This window comes from Ranitomeya imitator, chromosome 1, assembly GCF_032444005.1.
Source record: "Ranitomeya imitator isolate aRanImi1 chromosome 1, aRanImi1.pri, whole genome shotgun sequence".
In the NCBI taxonomy this organism is placed as follows: Eukaryota; Metazoa; Chordata; class Amphibia; order Anura; family Dendrobatidae; genus Ranitomeya; species Ranitomeya imitator.
Genome location: NC_091282.1, coordinates 698,532,234 through 698,555,122, shown reverse-complemented (window position 1 = coordinate 698,555,122; position 22,889 = coordinate 698,532,234). Strand labels below are relative to the sequence as shown.

At 42.1% G+C, this 22,889-nt stretch overlaps 1 protein-coding gene across 4 annotated transcripts in view; it reads left to right on the top strand.

Annotated features, from left to right (window-relative positions):
- RGS6 (regulator of G protein signaling 6) overlaps positions 1–8,995 on the top strand; it is a 696,740-nt gene extending 687,745 nt beyond the window's left edge. For all 4 annotated transcript variants that reach the window (XM_069731343.1, XM_069731326.1, XM_069731352.1 and 1 more), the window contains one exon: positions 7,742–8,995. In XM_069731343.1, coding sequence (XP_069587444.1) covers positions 7,742–7,792 — 51 coding nt within the window. In that variant the 3' untranslated portion in view covers positions 7,793–8,995. The remainder of the gene's footprint in view (positions 1–7,741) is intronic.
- The last annotated feature ends 13,894 nt before the right edge of the window (positions 8,996–22,889 follow it).

Below are 22,889 nucleotides of genomic sequence, written 5' to 3'. Positions count from 1 at the left end.
AGGACTTGGAAAGGTCCATCAAATCTCGGTTCCAGAGTCTTTCTGGTGTGTCTTTTCACGTAGACTTGATCACCAGGTTCCAACTTGTGGCCTCCTTCGAGATTTTCTGGATCTGGAAGGGAAGCAAAAACTTGCGAATGCACTTTAGTTAAACGTTTTTGTAATTCTTGTACATAAGCAGTTAAAGTCTCAGTATTCAACATCAGTTGTTGTGGAAAATAACAACCCAAATTTGCTGCTCTACCAAAAAGAATCTCATGTGGTGACAGCTTAGCCTTCCCCCTTGGGGTGTTTCGGATGGAATACAGGGCAAGTGGTAGACACTCGGTCCAAGGCTTTCCTGTTTCTGCCATGGCCTTCTGGATTTTTAATTTTATTGTCCCATTTAATCTTTCCACTTTACCTGAACTCTGTGGATGATATGGAGTGTGAAACTGGTTTTCTACTCCCAACATTTTCATAACATTCTGGAATATTTCCCCAGTAAAATGGGTACCCCTATCTGACTCGATCACCTCAGGCATGCCGTAACGGGGTATCAGTTCATGTGCTATTTTAATGGCAGTAGTTTTTGCTGAGGCTTTACGAACTGGATAAGCCTCTGGCCACCCTGAGAACATGTCCACACACACAAGCACATATTCGTATCCATTGTACCTAGGAAGTTGGATGTAGTCGATCTGGAGTCTTTGAAAGGGATTCAGTGGTCTTACATGATGCTTGGTTGGGGTTTTAATGGCCTGACCTGGATTGTGTGCCAGGCATATAGCGCATGCAGCACACATGTTCCGAGCAAAATTACCAAAGCCTGGAGCCAACCACCTTTCTTTTACCTTGAGCGTCATACCATTTGCCGACACATGCGTGGGTAGGTGGAGGTCACTTGCCACTGCGGGGTACCAGGCTCTGGGTAAACACAACAAAGTTCCTTTTTTCCATAATCCTTGCTGATCTTCTGCCTCTTTTTTCTGCCACTGCCCTCGTTCTTCGTCGTCTACCTGTTTCTGAGCTTCCTTCAATCTTTCCTCACCATCTTCAGAGCTATCTAGTGTGTGGGCATGATGTAAGGGTTTACGTGCTGCCTGTTTTGCTGCCTTATCGGCTTTATCGTTACCCCTGGCTTCCTCGGTGTCGAGTCTCACATGTGCAGCTACCTTTATCACCGCTATTTCTTTAGTTTCTTGTGCTGCCTCCAGAATCTGTCTAATGAGGGAGGCATGTTTAACAGGTTGGCCTGAAGCAGTCATATAACCTCTGGCTCTCCATATTACGCCGAAATCGAAAATAATGCCATGTGCATATCTAGAATCAGTGTATATGTTTGCTGTCTGATCTTTGGCTATTTTTAGAGCTTCAACTAATGCCGTAAGTTCTGCTTCTTGTGCAGACTGATTAGCAGGGAGAGGTTCTGCTTTCAGCACTTCATGCTGAGTTACTACCGCATAACCTGTATGAAATTGTCCATTCATATCTGCATATCTACTGCCATCTATGAAAAGTTCAAATGTAGCATTACAGAGTGGCTTGTCACGTACATTACATAAGCCCTGAGTCTCTTGTTCCATTAATTGTACACAATCATGCATTGACTTTGATGGGTCAAAGGAGTTGGAGAGTGCAGTTTCCTCAGGTATGGTACCCCCCCTCAGACTCTAAAGGGAGCAAAGACGCGAGATTAAGAGTCTGAATCCTGGCAAAGGAAATGTTGGGCGGCAGTAGTAGGGAACATTGGAGACGGAGGTGTCTGGCCATTGAAATATGTTTAGGTTGGACCTGGTTAAGAATGCCATGTACATCATGAGTGGTCTGAACTAGAAGTGGGTGATCAAGAACAATCTCAGAAGCTTTATCTAATAACAGTGAAATTGCGGCTACTACTCTTACACAAGAAGGTGCGGCTCTAGCTACAGGGTCCAGATGAGCTGATATGTATGCCACCTGTCTCTGTTTGTTTCCATGTTTTTGTGTGAGCACCCCTGTAGCATGTGAGGATATCTCAGCTGCCATCAATTGAAAAGGTTTAGTGTAGTCTGGGAGTCCCAAAGCCGGAGCTGATACCAGTGCTGTTTTCAAAGAGGAAAATGACTGTTTAGCCTCTTCACTGAGTGAATATGGTGTGTTGGCAATACAGTCATATAAAGGCTGCATGAGTTGACTTGCATGTATGATCCACTGTCTACAGTGTGAAACAATACCTAGGAAAGCACGCAGCTGTTTGTGATTCCTGGGTTCAAGCATGTTACGTATGGCTTCCGTACGTTGAGGTGTGAGGTGTCTGATGCCCTGTGATATGCAGTGACCTAAAAACACGACTGTTTGTTGACAAGCCTGGAGTTTCTGTCTATTTACTTTACAGCCTTCTTGCGCTAGGAAAATTAAGAAATTAACAGTTGAGGTAACTGCCGTCTGCTCATCAGGGCAACAAATAAGTAAGTCATCTACATACTGTAGAATGACTACTCCTGGTTCTGGGATGAAATTTTTTAGCACGGTCTGCATTGCTTCAGAGTACAAAGTTGGTGAGTGTACCATACCTTGTGGCAATCTTGTCCATGCTAATTGTTTACCCTTGAATGTAAAGGCAAACAAATGCCAACAGTTCTTATGTAGTGGCACAGAAAAAAATGCGTTTGATAAGTCAATTACCGTAAAATATGCAGCAGTGCTGGGAATTTGAGACAGTAAGGTATGAGGATTCGGTACCACAGGGGTGACCGGTGCCAAAACCTTATTGATTTCCCGTAAGTCGTGCACCATGCGATATTTCACCATAGTTTCTTTGGAGGACACTTTCTTTTTAACAGGATATAAGGGTGTATTGGCGGGTGACCTGATTTCTACCAAAACACCTTGTAACACATAATCTTGAATTTGTTGAGAAATCGCCTGTTCTTGCTGGGCGCTGATGGGGTATTGCCTAAGCTGAGGTAATATGGTTCCCGGGGCAGTTTCTAACAGTATAGGAGCTACTGATAAAAATCCTACATCAGTGTCTCCTTTTGCCCATAGGCTGTCAGGAACCCGAGACAAGTCAATTTTTGCTTGTTGAGTGTAAATTTCGGGAAAATCCTCCATTGCCTGTATTCTAACATATGGTTCCAGAGTTTCTGCATCTTCAGGGATGGTCAGCATAACTGTGCCATCTTCTCTAAAATGGATGTTTGCATGCATTTTACTTAAGACATCAGTACCCAACAAGCAGGTAGGTGCACCTTTAGCAAATAAAAATTTGGATACAAAAGTTTTAGGGCCAAAGCTCACATTTAAAGGTTTTGTAAAGGGCAACGCCTGAATTTTACCATCATACCCTTCTGCATATGTAACCTTTGAGGATATATTGTCAGGATATGGTAAAAAGTCCTGATTTAAAATGGAGGATGTTGCTCCCGTATCTATCAGAAAAGGTACATTTTTACCCTCAACTTCAACTTGTATTATTGGTCTTCTAGAAGGAAGAGAGACCTGCATAACTTTCAGTCATTCTGAGCTGTCTGTTTGATCAGGCACTGGGTTATTTATCCTATTTTTGGGTACAAAGGTTCCTGAATCTATATCTGCTTTTCTCTTCCTACATTCCCTTTGGAAATGTCCTGGCTTCTTACAGTAATGACAAGTAAACTTTTGATTAGCAGAGCCAGTATTAGCCTGTGCAATTCTTACTGGCTTAGAATTTTCTCTTAAGTCCATTTCTATCCCTACAGCTTTCTGTCTAGCCAGGTGTGGGTCTTCCAAGGTTCTCCAATCAGGGGTTGCGGCCTTAAGCTTTTCCTTCACTTTTGGAGACAATCCATCTATAAAGGTTTTTGTAACTAACCTCATCATTCCTGGAGTGGTTAGATCCATGCCTTCATCTCTGAAATTATTTTCTACACTTAGATAATATTCGTCTACTGATTGTCCAGATTTCTGAGCCACCACTCCCATTGTTCCTCTCTGCCTCTGTCTCTCCCTCATGAAAACCATTAAGTGATCTACAAATTGTGTACCTGATTCTATCGTTTGTAAGGCACCATCTCCTGCTTGGGGCCTATGTACCTGTAGATTTGCTAATAGCTCCTGGAAGAGTCCAGGAGTCATTTTCATTCTACATAATTCTTCTCCATCTGCCCAAACTCCAGCGTGAGTCTGCATAATTTGCTGTATATATTGTGCAAATCTAACTGGACACTGGGTGGGATCTGGTGCGTTATGCAAGAGAGACATGCCTTCAGCGGGGGACCAAGGGAAATATTGTCGAGTTTGGTGATATCTAGTTCCCATTACTCCGTCAGCACCAGGTTCCCTAAAGGGTCTTGGTACTACCCTAACAGGGGCAAGTACAGCGCCATGTCTAGGTGTACCACAGGCTAGGCAATCATTTCTCCAGTCTGGATTTTGTTGTCCACAGTGCGGACATACCCATCCTCCTGGTCCGGCTAAACTTTGAGGTGGTGTTTGGAGAAAAGATGGGGCATGTGGGTTAAGGTATGGGGGTGGGGTATTTTTAGATTCCACATTTTGTTTTTCTCCACAGCCTGTGGGTCTAATACACCACTTTTTACTCTGTTGATTATATGTCCATCCCTCATTTTCTGCTACCCTAGAGACATCAATCAATGCTTGGATCTGATCTATCCATTTCTTGTCTCTGATTATGCCTTTTTTCCTTTCCTGAATTCCTTCCCATAGTTTTCTACTAAAAGCTTCTGCCCTAGTAACTCCAAACTTACTAAAAATCTTTTTCAGCCCCTTAGTGGCATCTTCACCACTTCTCTCCTTTATGATAGTATAGATATCTAATTCTTCTGGTTCCGACCTTGTTTGCTTATTCTCCATTTTCTTATCCTGAGCTTTCTTGCCCTAGGTGGCGTTTGGGTATGAGAATACCTCGTTACCTTCTTCCTAAGGAGCTAGGATGTCTTTTTTCTTGCCCTAGGTGGCGTTTGGGTATGAGAATACCTCGTTACCTTCTTCCTAAGGAGCTAGGATGTTTAAACTGTGTTGATGTAAGAAAATCCTGATTCCTACACCTATAGCAAACAACACAAATGCAACCAGACAGAAAAAGAAAAAGAACATACAACGTATCTTGTCCCAGGCTAATTTATCTGTCCTGGGCTTATACTATCACATACAACGTATTCTTGTCCCAGGCTAATTTATCTGTCCTGGGCTCATACTATCATACACTTATCCGTCACCAGGTTTTTGTCAAAGACAGGATCAGAGATTGAACATAGGCGCGGAGGTCTCCCCGAAAGGACGCAACCACGTTGCCCAGTGGGACAGTCACTTCTTCTGTTTCAACCCCCTGGGCGGCTTATAGGGCTATTCCCAACTTCCACACACCTTCTATTCACATTCACTCTCATTCAATGCCGTACTCCGTGAGGTGATCAATTCCTAAATAGTTCAAGAACCTGAGCTATAGGTATCCTCCTCTACTAGAACTACCCGCTAAAGAACACAACACAGAAAATCTTACGGACAGTGCAGGGCAGATATAAGAGATCTAACAGTGTCTCTTACCTGGCCAGGTTTTTGTTCATCTGCCGTCCATTATCCCAGATTCTCTTTTCGTTCGTATTCTGCCGGTGTTCTTGAAGGAATACACAGACCTCGGGTCCCTGTTCGGGCGCCAGGAAATGTCGGGATCACACTCAGTCGGAGCAGCCTTTGGAAGTGGGGAATCACCAGAAATAATACACAAGACACGTCTTGTATAGTGTATCACTGGGAAGTCTCTGAAGCACGCCTCCCTTCAAGGTGCTATCCCTTCTTTATATAGTTGTTTCAGTAGGTTTAGTGGTTATACAAGTTTTGCATGTTTAAACAAAGAGACAAAACAGGAAAGAAAGAAAAGAAAAGAAAACAGTTTCGTGGGCGGCAGTTTCACAACAAACAGTACAAAGGCAATTCCACAGACAAGAAAAACAGGATTTCATACTATAGCTAAAATGTCCTTGAATGGACAGGTCAATATTTATCACAAATTCTTTTTTTTTTATTTTTGTTCATTGAGGTAATCATTTTTGTTCTGCTCTTCACACTTGACAAGCCAGAGCTGGTATGTCACTCTCCACAAGGAGAAACCTTACCCCTTAGGCTAGGTTCATATTGCGTTAGTGCAACCCGTTTAGCGCTAGCGCTAGCGGGTTGCGCTAACGCAATGTTTTTAATGGGGCCGCGTCCCGGGGTCGCGGTAACGTCCCCGCTCTCACAGATCCCCGATCTGCGAGAGCGGGGAACGGACCGCGGGCGCGCCTAGGACGCTGCAAGCAGCGTCCGCGGCGCGCCAGGAAACACCGGCGCTTCGCATAGCGCGTGCCGAACATGGCACGCGCTAGTGCTGCGCGTTCCCATTGCTGTGAATGGGCGCGCTAACGGACGCGTTGCACGGCGTTAATTTCGCCGTGCAACGCTGTCCGTTAGCGCTTTCCCATTAACGCAATGTGAACCCAGCCTTAGACCTATGTCTAACCATGGAATTGGACAAAACATGGATAGAGAGCTGCAGCTTTGAGTTCTAAACAGAAGACACCTCCCTATAAAGTTCATATAATAATAATAATAATAATAATAATTTTTATTTATATAGCGCCAACATATTCCGCAGCACTTTACAATTAAGTGGGGACATGTACAGACAATAAATTCAGTATAAGTTAAGACAATTTAAACAGTGACATTAGGAGTGAGGTCCCTGCTCGCAAGCTTACAATCTACAAGGAAATGGGGGGACACAATAGGTGAAAAGTGCTTGTTATTTCAGGTCTGGCAATTATAATAAATAGGGATTTATAAAGCTGCGATCCGGTCATCAGCCCGTGTGTTTAAGTTCAATAGTCAAGTATCAAGTGCAGATATCATGTGCATGGAGGGTGTGGAGACAGATGAATAGTAGGGTGCAGATTCACATGCAGATAATATTTGGAAGGAGGGAACAGGACAAAGTTAGTTTACTGAGTAGTTGATGTGGTAGGCTTGTTTGAAGAGATGGGTTTTTAAAGTGTGCTTGAATAGGTCGGGGCTAGGTATCAGTCTATCGTCTGGGGAAGTGCATTCCACAGAGCTGGTGCAGCACAAGAGAAGTCTTGGAGACGGAGGTGCGAGGTTCGGATTACGGGGGAAGTTAGTCTTAGGTCATTTGTAGGACGGAGGGCACGTGTAGGGCGATAGACGGAGATGAGAGAGGAGATATAAGGCGGTGCAGAACTGTGGAGAGCTTTGTGGGTAAGAGAAATTAGTTTATACTGGACCCTGTAGCGAATGGGTAGCCAGTGTAATGACTGGCACAAGATGGAGGCATCGGTGAAGCGGCTGGACAGAAATATGACCCTGGCTGCCGCATTCAAGATGGATTGGAGAGGAGAAAGTTTGGTAAGAAGGAGACCGATCAGAAGAGAGTTACAGTAGTCCAGACGGGAATGAATAAGAGCGACAGTAAGAGTCTTAGCAGTTTCAAAGGTGAGAAAAGTTCGGATTCTGGAGATGTTTTTAAGATGCAGGTGACAGTAGCGCGTGAGTGATCGAATATAGGGAGTAAAGGAAAGTTCGGTGTCGAATATGAACCCTCCAGGGTAATTTCGATGTTCATATGACCTAATAGACATATTGGCCAAAATTAATGGATCCAATTTAGCATATTATATCTCCTTTTGGTGAATTTTCAAATCATTTGTTCTATACAACTCAGAATCATTCTTGATAATGGCATAAACTATAACTTTACACATTTCTCTGTATTTTTTTCATCCTACAGGGGAAGTCTTTGACCTCTAAACGCCTCACTGGCCTCATGCAATCCTCCTGACAACCCTGGATAGAAATGCTGTCACTCGGCACTGAACACCCTCCGGAGAAGGAAAGGTTTTAGACAAGAAAATGGGTCACTGTGAAAGAAAAAAAAAATAAGAAGAAATTGGCATTTGTCTTTTCAATCTCAGATGTTCATTGTCCCTCAGTTGCATCAACATTTTAAGCTTGAGCGGCTCTTCAATGACCCTAAGTTGCCAAGTACTTTTTCTTTTATTTTTGTGTTTAGGTTGAAATTTGAAATTACAAAATGCAGTAAAAGGAGGGTGAGAAAAAAGGATGTTTTTAGACTAAATCAGCAATAACAGGAGACAAGACCGAGATCGATGTGGATCTGTCCATCTCTATTCTCCTCGGCATCTCGCTGCAACTGATATTTTCACCACCAAGATAACTACCTTTACATCAGTTCAAGTAAAAAAAAAAAATAAGCCTGAAACTGCTTATTCTTAAAACATTAATGAGTCTGATTCTCCTGCGTCATAGACTGGAGACATTTGACTTTATTTTACGTGTGTGTGTATGTCCCTGTCAAAGAGACAATTGACAACATTCGCTCTGCATAGTCTATCCTTCCAAGCGCATGATGCTGCTCCAAAGATAGCATTACAAGTCAAGGTTAAACACAAGGTTGTTAAACAAAAAAAGTATATAGCAAGTCATGTTGTTTTTTTTCTTTTTTTATAATCTTTCATTTGATTTTTTTTTCGCCACTGCATGCATTTCAAGTAAAAGCAGCACAATTGTTTACAGTATATGTCACTCTCTTCCCATAGCTCATCTGCGGTCACCAGACACAAGCTAGATCGCTTGTTTTATATTTTTCATTTGCGAAGTATCAGACTTTCTAAAGAATCATTCCAATGTTGTATCTCACAGTACAGCGAATAATCAACCGAGATTTATTCATTAGAAAAAAATGGTAAACACTTTAGTTATAATCTAGTAAAGTGCAAGACATTTCCCACTGTAGTTGGATATAAATAAAAAAAAACTTAGTATAACCTTAGCAAAGACAAAATACAATGAAATGCAATTGATTTGTCACTTGTAAGACTAAAGGTTTATGATAAGCCTTTATTTGGAACTGTTGCATTGTCATTATTAAATGCTGATGGCTTTGTGGGTTACTGTAGCATTTTGGGTTCCTTCAAAACAAAACAAAAAAAATTTACAGTAGTAAAGACAATTTGAAAAGAAATCTTATGGGATGTTAAGTGCTTATTTTGTTTTTGTAGCTACTTTTATTGATTCTTTATTCTTTGCCTTCCGTTTAGTCCTTTTTAGAGCATACAAACAAAACTTGCAATGGAAGTGTGGGTGGTCCATCCTCCATCTTTATGTTTCTGACACTATGGTAGACTGTCGGCATCATGTTACTATTGTTGCAGTTATCTTAAGGTACCTTCACACTCAGCGACGCTGCAGCGATACCGACAACGATGTCGATCGCTGTAGCGTCGCTGTTTGGTCGCTGGAGAGCTGTCACACAGACAGCTCTCCAGCGACCAACGATCCCGAGGTCCCCGGGTAACCAGGGTAAACATCGGGTTACTAAGCGCAGGGCCGCGCTTAGTAACCCGATGTTTACCCTGGTTACCAGCGTAAAAGTAAAAAAAACAAACACTACATACTTACCTACCGCTGTCTGTCCCCGGCGCTCTGCTTCTCTGCACTCCTCCTGCACTGGCTGTGAGCACAGCGGCCGGAAAGCAGAGCGGTGACGTCACCGCTCTGCTTTCCGGCTGACCGACGCTCACAGCCAGTGCAGGAGGAGTGCAGAGAAGCACAGCGCTGGGGACAGACAGCGGTAGGTAAGTATGTACTGTTTGTTTTTTTTACTTTTACGCTGGTAACCAGGGTAAACATCGGGTTACTAAGCGCGGCCCTGCGATGTTTACCCTGGTTACCAGTGAAGACATCGCTGAATCGGTGTCACACACGCCGATTCAGCGATGTCTACGGGGAATCCAGCGACCAAATAAAGTTCTGGACTTTCTTCCCCGACCAGCGACAGCACAGCAGGGGCCTGATCGCTGCTGCCTGTCACACTGGACGATATCGCTAGCGAGGACGCTGCAACGTCACGGATCGCTAGCGATATCGTCTAGTGTGACGGTACCTTAATAAAGGCCATGGAGAGTTTTAAAGTATCTTTTTGGAGTGCACAACAGACGTACATTATGGTATGGTATGAATAGAGCCTAAGATAAAATTATCAATAAGATTTAAATGGGAAATGTAATGACTTCTTCTCACAGCTATGTTTGACATATCAAGAAGTCAGTTGTCAATGACTTCATTGGAACTTTGATTGCAATATCAGAATTAGGCTGCGGTGCGGTCACAAGAGCGATGATTCTCTCATGCGATAGAATTGGCTCAATTATGCTAATGACGCTCAGCTCAAAATCTGATCAGAGTTTGAGACGAGTGTCAGCTTACTGTGAGTAAATCATATCACAGGTGCGTAGGAGACTTAAATCTTAATTTCTCCATCTTCTCATTGTCTGTGTCCGAATAACTTGGACTGCACTCGGATGACATTTGAGAGCAGGCCAATGTTTCACGCATTGGACTTGAATGGGTGATTGTGCTCTGAATTGCGGAGCCACTGGCAGCATGCTGCAATTATTTTCTCATGCCAATTCAGCATTAGTAACGCAGATCTGCACTGCCTCATAGTATAACATTGGGCCGAGTGCTGTCCGTTAAAAATTCAGTAACAGAAATCACTAAATGAGTATGTGGGCTTTATAGAACCAAGGGCATTACCAATCATATCTTCTCATATGTATTAGACTATAATTTCTTTTACAGTGGCAATTCTGGGTAAAATAATGATTTATAAGATGGAATATAATATATAATTTTAAAAAAATGTACATTATGTAAAGGCTGCACTTTTCCCAAGAAAACGACTAATTTCAGGGTAGGGTTTAATGTAACGAGGAGTGGTCTTCATGTAACTCTATCATGAAAGTCGCAGTGTTTTTAAGCAAATTACAAAATTTTGTATCAATTGATTTTTGCAAAGAACATCTTTCATCTTGCACTCCATTTCTACAAATCAATTTCTAAGCTGCTCAGACTTTCCTAATGGAGCTGCATCCAAGCTTCACAGTGACTGATGCCAAGGGTTCTACCCTCAGTGTGGCACTTGATATTGACTTTTTTTTCATCTGATCATGGCATTTGTACTTGATGTACCTTTAGGAATAACCACAATTGTATGGTCACAGGATTGATGCTAAAATGATCAATTGTATTATGACTACACGGTGTGCAGAATTATTAGGCAAGTTGTATTTTAGAGGATTATTTTTATTATTGATCAACAACTATGTTCTCAATCAACCCAAAAGACTCAAATATCAAAGCTTAATATTTTTGGAAGTTGTAGTGGTTTTTGGTTTTTTTTAGATTTGGCTATCTTAGGAGGATATCTGTTTGTGCAGGTAACTATTTCTGTGCAGAATTATTAGGCAACTTAATAAAAAGCAAATATATTCCCATCTCACTTGTTTATTTTCACCAGGTAAACCAATATAACTGCACAAAATTTAGAAATAAACATTTCTGACATGCAAAAACAAAACCCCCAAAAATGAGTGACCAATATAGCTACCTTTCTTTATGATGACACTCACCAGCCTTCCATCTATAGATTTTGTCAGTTGCTTGATCTGTTTACGATCAACATTGCGTGCAGCAGCCACCACAGCCTCCCAGACACTGTTCCGACTGGTGTACTGTTTTCCCTCCCTGTAGATCTCACATTTTATGAGGGACCACAGGTTCTCTATGGGGTTCAGATCAGGTGAACAAGGGGGTCATGTCATTATTTTTTCTTCTTTGACACCTTTACTGGCAAGCCACGCTGTGGAGTAGTTGGAGGCATGTGATGGAGCATTGTCCTGCATGAAAATCATGTTTTTCTTGAACAATACCGACTTCTTCCTGTACCACTGCTTGAAGAAGTTGTCTTCCCGAAACTGGCAGTAGGTCTGGGAGTTGAGCTTCACTCCATCCTCAACCCAAAAAGGTCCCACAAGTTAATCTTTGATGATACCAGCCCATACCAGTACCCCACCTCCACCTTGCTGGCGTCTGAGTCGGAGTGGAGCTCTCTGTCCTTTACTGATCCAGCCTCTGGCCCATCCATCTGGCCATCAAGAGTCACTCTCATTTCATCAGTCCATAAAACCTTTGAAAAGTCAGTCTTAAAGGGACACTGTCACCTGATTTTGGAGGGAACAATCTTCAGCCATGGAGGCGGGGTTTGGGGTTTTTTGATTCACCCTTTCCTTACCCGCTGGCTGCATGCTGGCTGCAATATTGGATTGAAGTTCATTCTCTGTCCTCCGTAGTACACGCCTGCACAAGGTAATCTTGCCTTGCACAGGCATGTACTATGGAGGACAGAGAATGAACTTCAATCCAATATTGCAGCCAGCATGCAGCCAGCGGGTAAGGAAAGGGTGAATCAAAAACCCCGCCTCCATGGCTGAAGATTGTTCCCTCCAAATTCAGGTGACAGTGTCCCTTTAACCCCTTTACCCCCAAGGGTGGTTTGCACGTTAATGACTGGGCCAATTTTTACAATTCTGACCACTGTCCCTTTGTGAGGTTATAACTCTGGAACGCTTCAATGGATCCCAGTGATTCTGACATTGTTTTCTCGTGACATATTGTACTTCATGACAATGGTAAAAATTCTTTGATAGTACCTGCGTTTATTTGTGAAAAAAACGGAAATTTGGCGAAAATTATGAAAATTTCGCAATTTTCCAAATTTGAATTTTTATGCAATTAAATCACAGAGATATGTTACACAAAATACTTAATAAGTAACATTTCCCACATGTCTACTTTACATCAGCACAATTTTGGAACCAAAATTTTTTTTTGTTAGGGAGTTATAAGGGTTAAAAGTTGACCAGCAATTTCTCATTTCTACAACACCATTTTATTTTAGGGACCACATCTCATTTGAAGTCATTTTGAGGGGTCTATATGATAGAAAATACCCAAGTGTGACACCATTCTAAAAACTACACCCCGCAAGGTGCTCAAAACCATATTCAAGAAGTTTATTAACCCTTCTGGTGCTTCACAGGAATTTTTTGAATGTTTAAATAAAAATGAACATTTAACTTTTTTCCACAAAAAATGTAATTCAGCTCCAATTTGTTTAATTTTACCAAGGGTAACAGGAGAAAATAGACCCCAAACATTGTTGTACAATTTGTCCTGAGCACGACAATACCCCACATGTGGGGGTAAACCACTGTTTGGGCGCATGGCAGAGCTCGGAAGCGAAGGAGCGCCATTTGACTTTTCAATGCAAAATTGACTGGAATTGAGATGGGACGCCATGTTTCGTTTGGAGAGCCCCTGATGTGCCTAAACATTGAAACTCCCCACAAGTGACACAATTTTGGAAAGTAGACCCCTTAAGGAACTTATCTAGATGTGTGGTGAGCACTTTGACCCACCAAGTGCTTCACAGAAGTTTATAATGTAGAACCGTAAAAATAAAAAATCATATTTTTTCACAAAAATTAACTTTCCGCCCCCAATTTTTTATTTTCCCAAGGGTAAGAGAAGAAATTGGACCCCAAAAGTTGTTGTACAATTTGTCCTGAGTACCCTGATACCCCATATGTGGAGGTAAACCACTGTTTGGGCGCATGGGAGAGCTCGGAAGGGAAGGAGCGCCGTTTGACTTTTCAATGCAAAATTGACAGGAATTGAGATGGGACGCCATGTTGCGTTTGGAGAGCCACTGATGTGCCTAAACATTGAAACCCCCCACAAGTGACACCATTTTGGAAAGTAGACCCCCTAAGGAACTTATCTAGATGTGTGGTGAGCACTTTGACCCACCAAGTGCTTCACAGAAGTTTATAATGGAGAGCCGTAAAAATAAAACAAAAATTTTTTCCCACAAAAATTATTTTTTAGCCCCCAGTTTTGTATTTTCCTGAGGGTAACAGGAGAAATTGGACCACAAAATTTGTTGTCCAATTTGTTCTGAGTGCGCTGATACCCCATATCGGGGGGAACCACTGTTTGGGCGTATGGGAGGGCTCGGAAGGGAAGGAGCTCCATTTGGAATGCAGGCTTAGATGGAATGGTCTGCAGGTGTCACATTGCATTTGCAGAGCCCCTAATGTACCGAAACAGTAGAAACCCCCACAAGTGACACCATTTTGAAAACTAGACCCCCCTAAGGAACTCATCTAGATGTGTTGTGAGAGCTTTGAACCCCCAAGTGTTTCACTACAGTTTATAACGCAGAGCCGTGAAAATAAAAAATCCTTTTTTTTCCCACAAAAATTATTTTTTAGCCCCCAGTTTTGTATTTTCCCAAGGGTAACAGGAGAAATTGGACCCTAAATGTTGTTGTCCTATTTGTCCTGAGTACGCTGATACCCCATATGTTGGGGTAAACCCCTGTTTGGGCACACGGGAGAGCTCGGAAGGGAAGGAGCACTGTTTTACTTTTTCAACGCAGAATTGGCTGGAATTGAGATCGGACGCCATGTCGCGTTTGGAGAGCCCCTGATGTGCCTAAACAGTGGAAACCCCCCAATTATAACTGAAACCCTAATCCACACACACTCCTAACCCTAATCCCAACAGTAACCCTAACCACACCTCTAACCCTGACACACACCTAACCCTAATCCCAACCCTATTCCCAACTGTAAATGTAATCTAAATCCTAACCGTAACTTTAGCCCCAACCCTAACTGTAGCCTTAACTCTAGCCCCAACCCAAACGTTAGCCCCAACCCAAACTGTAGCACTAACCCTAGCCCTAACCCTAACTTTAGCCCCAACCCTAACTGTAGCCTTAACCCTAGCCCTAACCATAGCCCTAACCCTAGCCCTAACCCTAGCTCTAACCCTAGCCCTAATGGAAAAATGGAAATAAATACATTTTTTTAATTTTTCCCTAACTAAGGGGGTGATGAAGGGGGGTTTGATTTACTTTTATAGCGGGTTTTTTAGCGGATTTTTATGATTGGCAGCCGTCACACACTGAAAGACGCTTTTTATTGCAAAAAATATTTTTTGCGTTACCACATTTTGAGAGCTATAATTTTTCCATATTTTGGTTCACAGAGTCATGTGAGGTCTTGTTTTTTGCGGGACGAGTTGACGTTTTTATTGGTAACATTTTCGGGCACGTTACATTTTTTGATTGCTTTTTATTCCGATTTTTGCGAGGCAGAATGACCAAAAACCAGCTATTCATGAATTTCTTTTGGGGGAGGCGTTTATACCGTTCCGCGTTTGGTAAAATTGATAAAGCAGTTTTATTCTTCGGGTCAGTACGATTACAGAGACACCTCATTTATATCATTTTTTTATGTTTTGGCGCTTTTATACGATAAAAACTATTTTATAGAAAAAATAATTATTTTTGCATCGCTTTAGTCTCAGGACTATAACTTTTTTTTTTTTTGCTGATGATGCTGTATGGCGGCTCGTTTTTTGCGGGACAAGATGACGCTTTCAGCGGTATCATGGTTATTTATATCTGTCTTTTTGATCGCGTGTTATTCCACTTTTTGTTCGGCGGTATGATAATAAAGCATTGTTTTTTGCCTCGTTTTTTTTTTTTTTTTCTTACGGTGTTTACTGAAGGGGTTAACTAGTGGGCCAGTTTTATAGGTTGGGCCGTTACGGACGCGGCGATACTAAATATGTGTACTTTTATTGTTTTGTTTTTTTATTTAGATAAAGAAATGTATTTAGGGGAATAATTATTTTTTTTTTTTCATTATTTAGGAATATTTTTTTTTATTTTTTTTTACACATTTTGAAAATTTTTTTTTTACTTTTTTACATTGTCCCAGGGGGGGACATCACAGATCAGTGATCTGACAGTGTGCACAGCACTCTGTCAGATCACTGATCTGACATGCAGCGCTGCAGCCTTCACAGTGCCTGCTCTGAGCAGGCTCTGTGAAGCCACCTCCCTCCCTGCAGGACCCGGATCTGCGGCCATCTTGGATCCGGGGCTGGAGGAAGCAGGGAGAGAGGTGAGACCCTCGCAGCAACGCGATCACATCGCGTTGCTGCGGGGGGCTCAGGGAAGCCCGCAGGGAGCCCCCCCGCGGGAAGCTTCCCTGCACCGCCGGCACATCGCGATAATCTTTGATCGCGGTGTGCCAGGGGTTAATGTGCCGGGGGCGGTCCGTGACCGCTCCTGGCACATAGTGCCGGATGTCAGCTGCGATAAGCAGCTGACACCCGGCCGCGATCGGCGGCGCTCCCCCCGTGAGCGCCGCCGATCGCACTGGACGTACTATCCCGTCCGTGGTCATGGGGGCCCACCCCACCTCGACGGGATAGTACGTCCCATGTCAGAAACGGGTTAAGACAATAACTTCAAGACTGGGCCAAGAAATATCTTATGTTTCTTGTTCAAAGGTGGTTGTTTTTCAGCCTCCCTTACCTTGGCCATGTCCCTGAGTATTGCACACCTTGTGCTTTTTGTTACTCCAGTAACGTTGCAGCTCTGAAATATGGCAAAACTGGTGGCAAATAGCATCTTGGCAGCTTCACGCTTGATTTTCCTCAATTCATAGTCAGTTACTTTACACCTTTTTTGCCCAACACGCTTCTTGCGACCCTGTTGGCTATTTGCCATGAAACGCTTGATTGTTCGGTGATCACGCTTCAAAAGTTTGGCAATTTCAAGACAGCTGCATCCCTCTGCAAGACATCTCACAATTTTGGACTTTTCAGAGCCCGTCAAATCTCTCTTCTGACCCTTTTTGCCAAAGGAAAGGAAGTTGCCTAATAATTAGGCACACCTTATATAGGGTTTTGATGTCATTAGACAACACCCCTCCTCATTACAGAGATGCACATCACCTGATTTACTTAATTGGTAGTTGGCTCTCAAGCCTGAACAGCTTGGAGTAGGACAACTTGTATAAAAAGTATTGTGTGATCAAAATACAACTTGCCTAATAATTCTGCACACAGTGTATGTGAAAGCCATCTAACTCTGTGATTGAGCTGCATATGTCAATCTCTGATCTTCTCAGGCCGGCGTCACACACAGCGTTTGAAAATACGGTCCGTATATTACGGCCGTAATACGCTGAAAAGTCCCAAAAATAGTGGTCCGTAGCTCCTCCGTAGGCAGAGTGTGTCACCGTTTTTTGCGCATGGCATCCTCCGTATGTAATCCGTATGGCAGCCGTAATGCGTGTTTTTATCGCAGGCTTGCAAAACCGACATACGGCTATACAAGGGATCCATGTGTTAAAAAAAAACAAAAACATATATACTGTCTATATATATATAGAATAGGTAGAATAAATGTGTACACATAGAATAGGTATATATATATATATATATATATATATATATATATATATCAGTAGACACATATATGTATATATATTAATATTTCATCCAGCGCGATATAGCAGAAAGCCGGTAATTCAATTACCGGCTTTTGCTTTCTCCTTCCTAAAACCCGACATGATATGAGACCTGGTTTACATACAGTAAACCATCTCATATCACCATTTTTTTTGCATATTCCACACTACTGTTAGTAGTGTGTATATGCAAAATTTGGCCGTTCTAGCTAGTAAATTAAGGGGTTAAATGGCGGAAAAAATTGGCGTGGGCTCCCGCACAATTTTCTCCGCCAGAGTAGTAAAGCCAGTGACTGAGGGCAGATATTAATAGCCTGGAGAGGGTCCACGGTTATTGGCTAGGAAAGTTCCCACGATCTAGGAACAGCCAGCAGAGGGCGCCTCACCGCAAATGAAGCTAAATATAGGTCATTGACCTACTTTACCTTCATTCGTTGGGGTTTTGCAGGCAGGAGTAGCGCTGCATTAACAGAACTCCTGCCTGCAAAATATTTTAACCCCTTCAGATGGATTTACATCGTTGGACCTTACAGATCCTCGGAAGGTATGTATATTCCTGTTTTTTTTTTTTTTTTTATTTATTTACAGATCGAGGGTCTTCAGTGAGTGGATTGAGAGTAGAATAAATTAATACAACAACCTTTGTGTTTTTTTCATTAAATTAATTTTTAATAATGTGTGTGTTTTTTTTTTAACCCTTTACTAGTATTGGATTAATAATGGATAGGTGTCATAATTGACGCCTCTCCATTATTAATTTGGCTTAATGTCACCTTACAATAGCAAGGTGGCATTAACCCTTCATTACCCCATATCCCACCGCTACACGGGAATGGGAAGAGAGTGGCCAAGTGCCAGAATAGGCGCATCTTCCAGATGTGCCTTTTCTGGGGTGGCTGGGGGCAGATGTTTTTAGCCAGGGGGGGCCAATAACCGTGGACCCTCTCCAGGCTATTAATATCTGCCCTCAGTCACCGGCTTTACTACTCTGGCGGAGAAAATTGTGCGGGAGCCCACGCCAATTTTTTCCGCCATTTAACCCCTTAATTTACTAGCTAGAACGGCCAAATTTTGCATATACACACTACTAACATTAGTAGTGTGGAATATGCAAAAAAAATGGGGCTATGAGATGGTTTACTGTATGTAAACCAGGTCTCATATCATGTCGGGTTTTAGGAAGGAGAAAGCAAAAGCCGGTAATTGAATTACCGGCTTTCTGCTATATCGCGCTGGATGAAATATTAATATATATACATATATGTGTCTACTGACATATATATATATATATATATATACCTATTCTATGTGTACACATTTATTCTACCTATTCTACTGTAAGCTGTCAGTGTGATTTTACTGTACACCGCACTGAATTGCCGGCTTTTCTCTCTAACAGCGCTGCGTATTCCTCGCAAGTCACACTGCTGGTCTGTGTGTAATCTGTATTTTTGGGGCTTCCATAGACTTTCATTGACGTTTTATTTGCGCAATACGGTGACAAACGCAGCATGCTGCGATTTTCTACGGCCGTAGAAAGCCGTATAATACTGATCAGTTTAAGACGGCAGATAGGAGCAGGGGCATAGAGAATAATTGTGCCGTATTTTTTGCGAGTTTTACGGACGTAGTTTCTGCGCTCTTACGTCCGTAAAACTCGCAAGTGTGATGCCGGCCTCATTCTATGTAATGGAGACACACAAGCAGCATGCGTAGGTATCTGTGCGCTGCGCATGCATAAGGTTTGTAAAGGTGAAAATGGCCAGCTATCCATAGATGAGTATTCGGGGCTCGTAACCTGGCCACTGTCCTGGCGCCTTGTATATCCAAAAAAAAGAATTACCCAGCTTAAAGAATGCATATTAAAATTTCATCCATGCTGAATTAAAAAATGTTTTAAGCAGAAGCATCAAATTTATAAAAAAATCCTTTCACCAATGCATTTCTAGTGTAGCGCAGGGTGGTAGCTGCAAGGCACTCATCTTCTCCTGTTATGCCCATTGCGCTACATGAAATAGTGAGTCCTGGCTGGGTGCTGATGTTGGTGCTGTGAGGACTTTTCGCCCGTGCAGGCAGACTGTAGGCGATAGTTTTAGAATGGAAATCTCCTTTTATTAAACACTATCTTTTCTGAACAGTGACTTGATAAGGATTATGTTCAAGGGATAGTGGATACAAAATTTTATGGACGTTTCTTTAACAGTGTAAATAATAATAATTGTATTTATACAGCGCCAACATATTCCGCAGCGCTTTACAAATTATAGAGGGGACTTGTACAGACAATAGACATTACAGCATAACAGAAATCACAGTTCAAAATAGATACCAAGAGGAATGGGGGCCCTGCTCGCAAGTTTACAATCTATGAGTATTGTCACACACATAGTTTCCTTCCACTGTAGTCTAGTCCAGGGCTGGTGAAGCACACTGTTTCACCCTACTTCATCACAGCCTGGCACTGTCCTGATCAGCAAGCCTCTACACTGTGTTACAAATTATTATGCAAATTGGATTTAAGTGTCATAAAGATTTAATTGTTTTGTTTTTCAAATAAACTCATGGATGGTATTGTGTCTCAGGGCTCAATGGATCACTGAAATCAATCTTAAACACATGTGATAATTAGTTTTCCAGGTGATTCTAATTAAAGGAAAACTACTTAAAAATTATGTTCCACATTATTAAGCAGGCCACAGGCTTCAAGTAATATGGGAACTAAAAAGGATCTCTCTGCTGCTGAAAAGCATTAAATAGTGCAATGCCTTGGACAAGGTATGAAAACATTAGATATTCCACGAAAACTTAAAAGTGGTCATCATACTGTGAAGAGATTTGTGACTGAAACAGAGCACAGACAGCGTTCATGCAGGTAAAGGCATAATGAGGAAGGTTTCTGCCAAACAAATTCATGGGATTAAGAGAGCAGCTGCCAAAATACCATTACAAAGCAGCAAACAGTTATTTGAAGCTGCTTGTGCCTCTGGAGTCCCTCAAACCTCAAGGTGTAGGATCCTTCAAAGGCTTGCTGTGGTGCATAAACCTAATATTCAGCCACCCTTAACAGTGTTCACAAGCAGAAATGGTTAAAGTGGGCCCAGACATACATGAACACTAATTTCCAAATAGTCTTGTATACTGATGAGTGTCAATCAACCCTGGATGGTCAAGATGGATGGAGTAGTGGATGGTTGGTGGATTGCCACCATGTCCCAACAAGGCTGCGACGTCAGCAAGGAGGTGGAGGAGTCACATTTTGCTCCAGAATCACGGGGAAACAGCTGGTAGGATGCTTTAAGGTTCCTGAAGGTGTGAAAATAACCTCTGCAAAGTATTTAGAGTTTCTGACTGACAACTTTCTTCCATGGTCTAAAAAGCAGAAACGTGCCTTCAGGAGCAAAATCATCTTCATGCATGACAATGCACCATCTCATGCTGCAAATAATACCTCTGAGTCATTGGCTGCTATGGGCATAAAAGGAGATAAACTCATGGTGTGGCCACCATCTTCCCTTGACCTCAACCATACAGAGAACCTTTGGAGGATCATCAAGCAAAAGATCTATGAGGGTGGGAGGCAGTTCACACCAAAACAGCGGCTCTGGGAGGCTATTCTGACTTCATGCAAAGAAATACAATCAGAAACTCTCCAAAAACGCACACAAGTTCAATGGATGCAAGAATTGTGAAGGTGATATCAAAGAAGGGTTCCTATGATAACATGTAACTTGGCCTGTTAGGATGTTTTGGAGTTAAATAGCTTTTTGTTCAGTGAATGTGACCTCCTAATGCTGCAAATTCCACAAATGAGCATTTTCAGTTCTTTAAGACATATCAAATGTTTAGAAATTCTACTGTGCCTAATAATTTGGAACAGTGCATTTTGAGTTTTTATTTATTTTGGAGATTATACTGTTATCATTGGGAGGTTTCTTCAATAAAATTTGATGTATAATCTAACGGGTGATGACTTTTATTAGACTGACTGTCATTTGCACCGAGCATTTAGGAAAATCCGAGAAAAATATCATTTGCATAATAATTTGGAACACAGTGTATATCTACCTGCTCAGCAATTCCACAACTTATTTCTTCAACTACTCGCATCCTGGACTTATCACTCGAGACCCCACTAGTCCCACGAACTCAGTCCTGATTATGTCCGTTACCTTCGGCGTTTAGCAAGCTCAGGGTTTCTTGTGATACGTCATCCTATCCAAGGACTCTTTTAAGGTGGAAGTACACTCTGTTTCTTTAGTCACTTCAAGTTTGTGCTACTCCCTTGTCTCTTGGTCTCCATTGCTGTTGTTCACCCACAACAGCAGTACTGCTCACAGACACTTCATAGTTGATCATCAACTTGCCCCTATCTGCCTAACTACAGGAAATAGTCTCTTTCCCTAAGGCCGGAGTCACACATGCGAGAAACACGTCCGTGTCTCGCATGTGAAATCCAAGCTCTGGCACTTGGGAGCGGATTGTGCAGCTCCATGTGTTGCTATGCGGCCACACGCTCCGCTCTGGAGTGCCGGCGCCAGAGCTTGGATTTCACATGCGAGACACGGACGTGTTTCTCGCATGTATGATCCCGGCCTAACACTAAGCCTCTCCCACCATGGACTAGGCCTGAACATTAAGTCTATCTTACCCTAATGTCACTACCTAACTACACTCAACTATCTTATCCTACCAGCTTATGTCCTAAGCAAAAAACTTTGTCTTAACCTATACTGTGTTACACGTCACATGACACAGTATATAAAAAAGATGCACTACACTATTCATATTTTACAATACTCCTGACGCAATTGTTGTTTTCATGGTAAAAACGTGACAGTCTAGTCCACATTCCTCACACTTGCATCAAATTTTAATACACATTAATGGAGCTGGACCTTTTTTTTTTTTTTTTGGGATCAATGCACATGCACCTGCCAGGCGTCTCAGGTACAGAGTTTTGCATCCTCTGTAAACTGTGTATGGTCATAAGGAAAATTCCATACAGTGGCCGCAGACTGGATGGCTGCCATGGTCTGCCCATCATAAAGACCTATTGCAAAAATAAAAAATATAAAAACAACGCACATGTTGCACGGTATACACAGTCAGCAGTCTTTTATATACAGTGAAGCAAGGAATGTGCAGATGAATTCAGGCCACAGAATACTGGACAGAGATCAAAAGAAGGATTTTTTTTTGCCTTTGTCTGGTGAACAGTAGCATATGGCAACAAGAAAGGGATATTCCTTCCCATTTCATACAATTGTGGTAGTTCCACAGGATACACCAAAAAATACAGATCACATCAAAGAGACCAGCCTTTATCTGGAGAATGGGGCCCCATGACCTGCTGTTTTCAGTGGAGAGGTGATCAGAATTCACATACACCTCTCCAGCTCTGTTGTCAAGGTAGATGCAAGTCACACTGGTGTGAGCTGGATCTACTATACATATATCTATGCCATAAATGTATGAAATGAGAACATCCCTTTTAAGGCTGCGTTCACACAGCCTTTTTTTATCCATCTGTTTTTATTTTTCACTGTATTACTATTATTATTATTACTAATTATTTATATAGCTACATTGATTGTAGCAGGTAAACTTTCTAAACTTTTTTTTAGTCTATTGACTCTTAGCAAGGGGTCAGTTAAAACTGGATGAATCTCAGATGGAGCACTG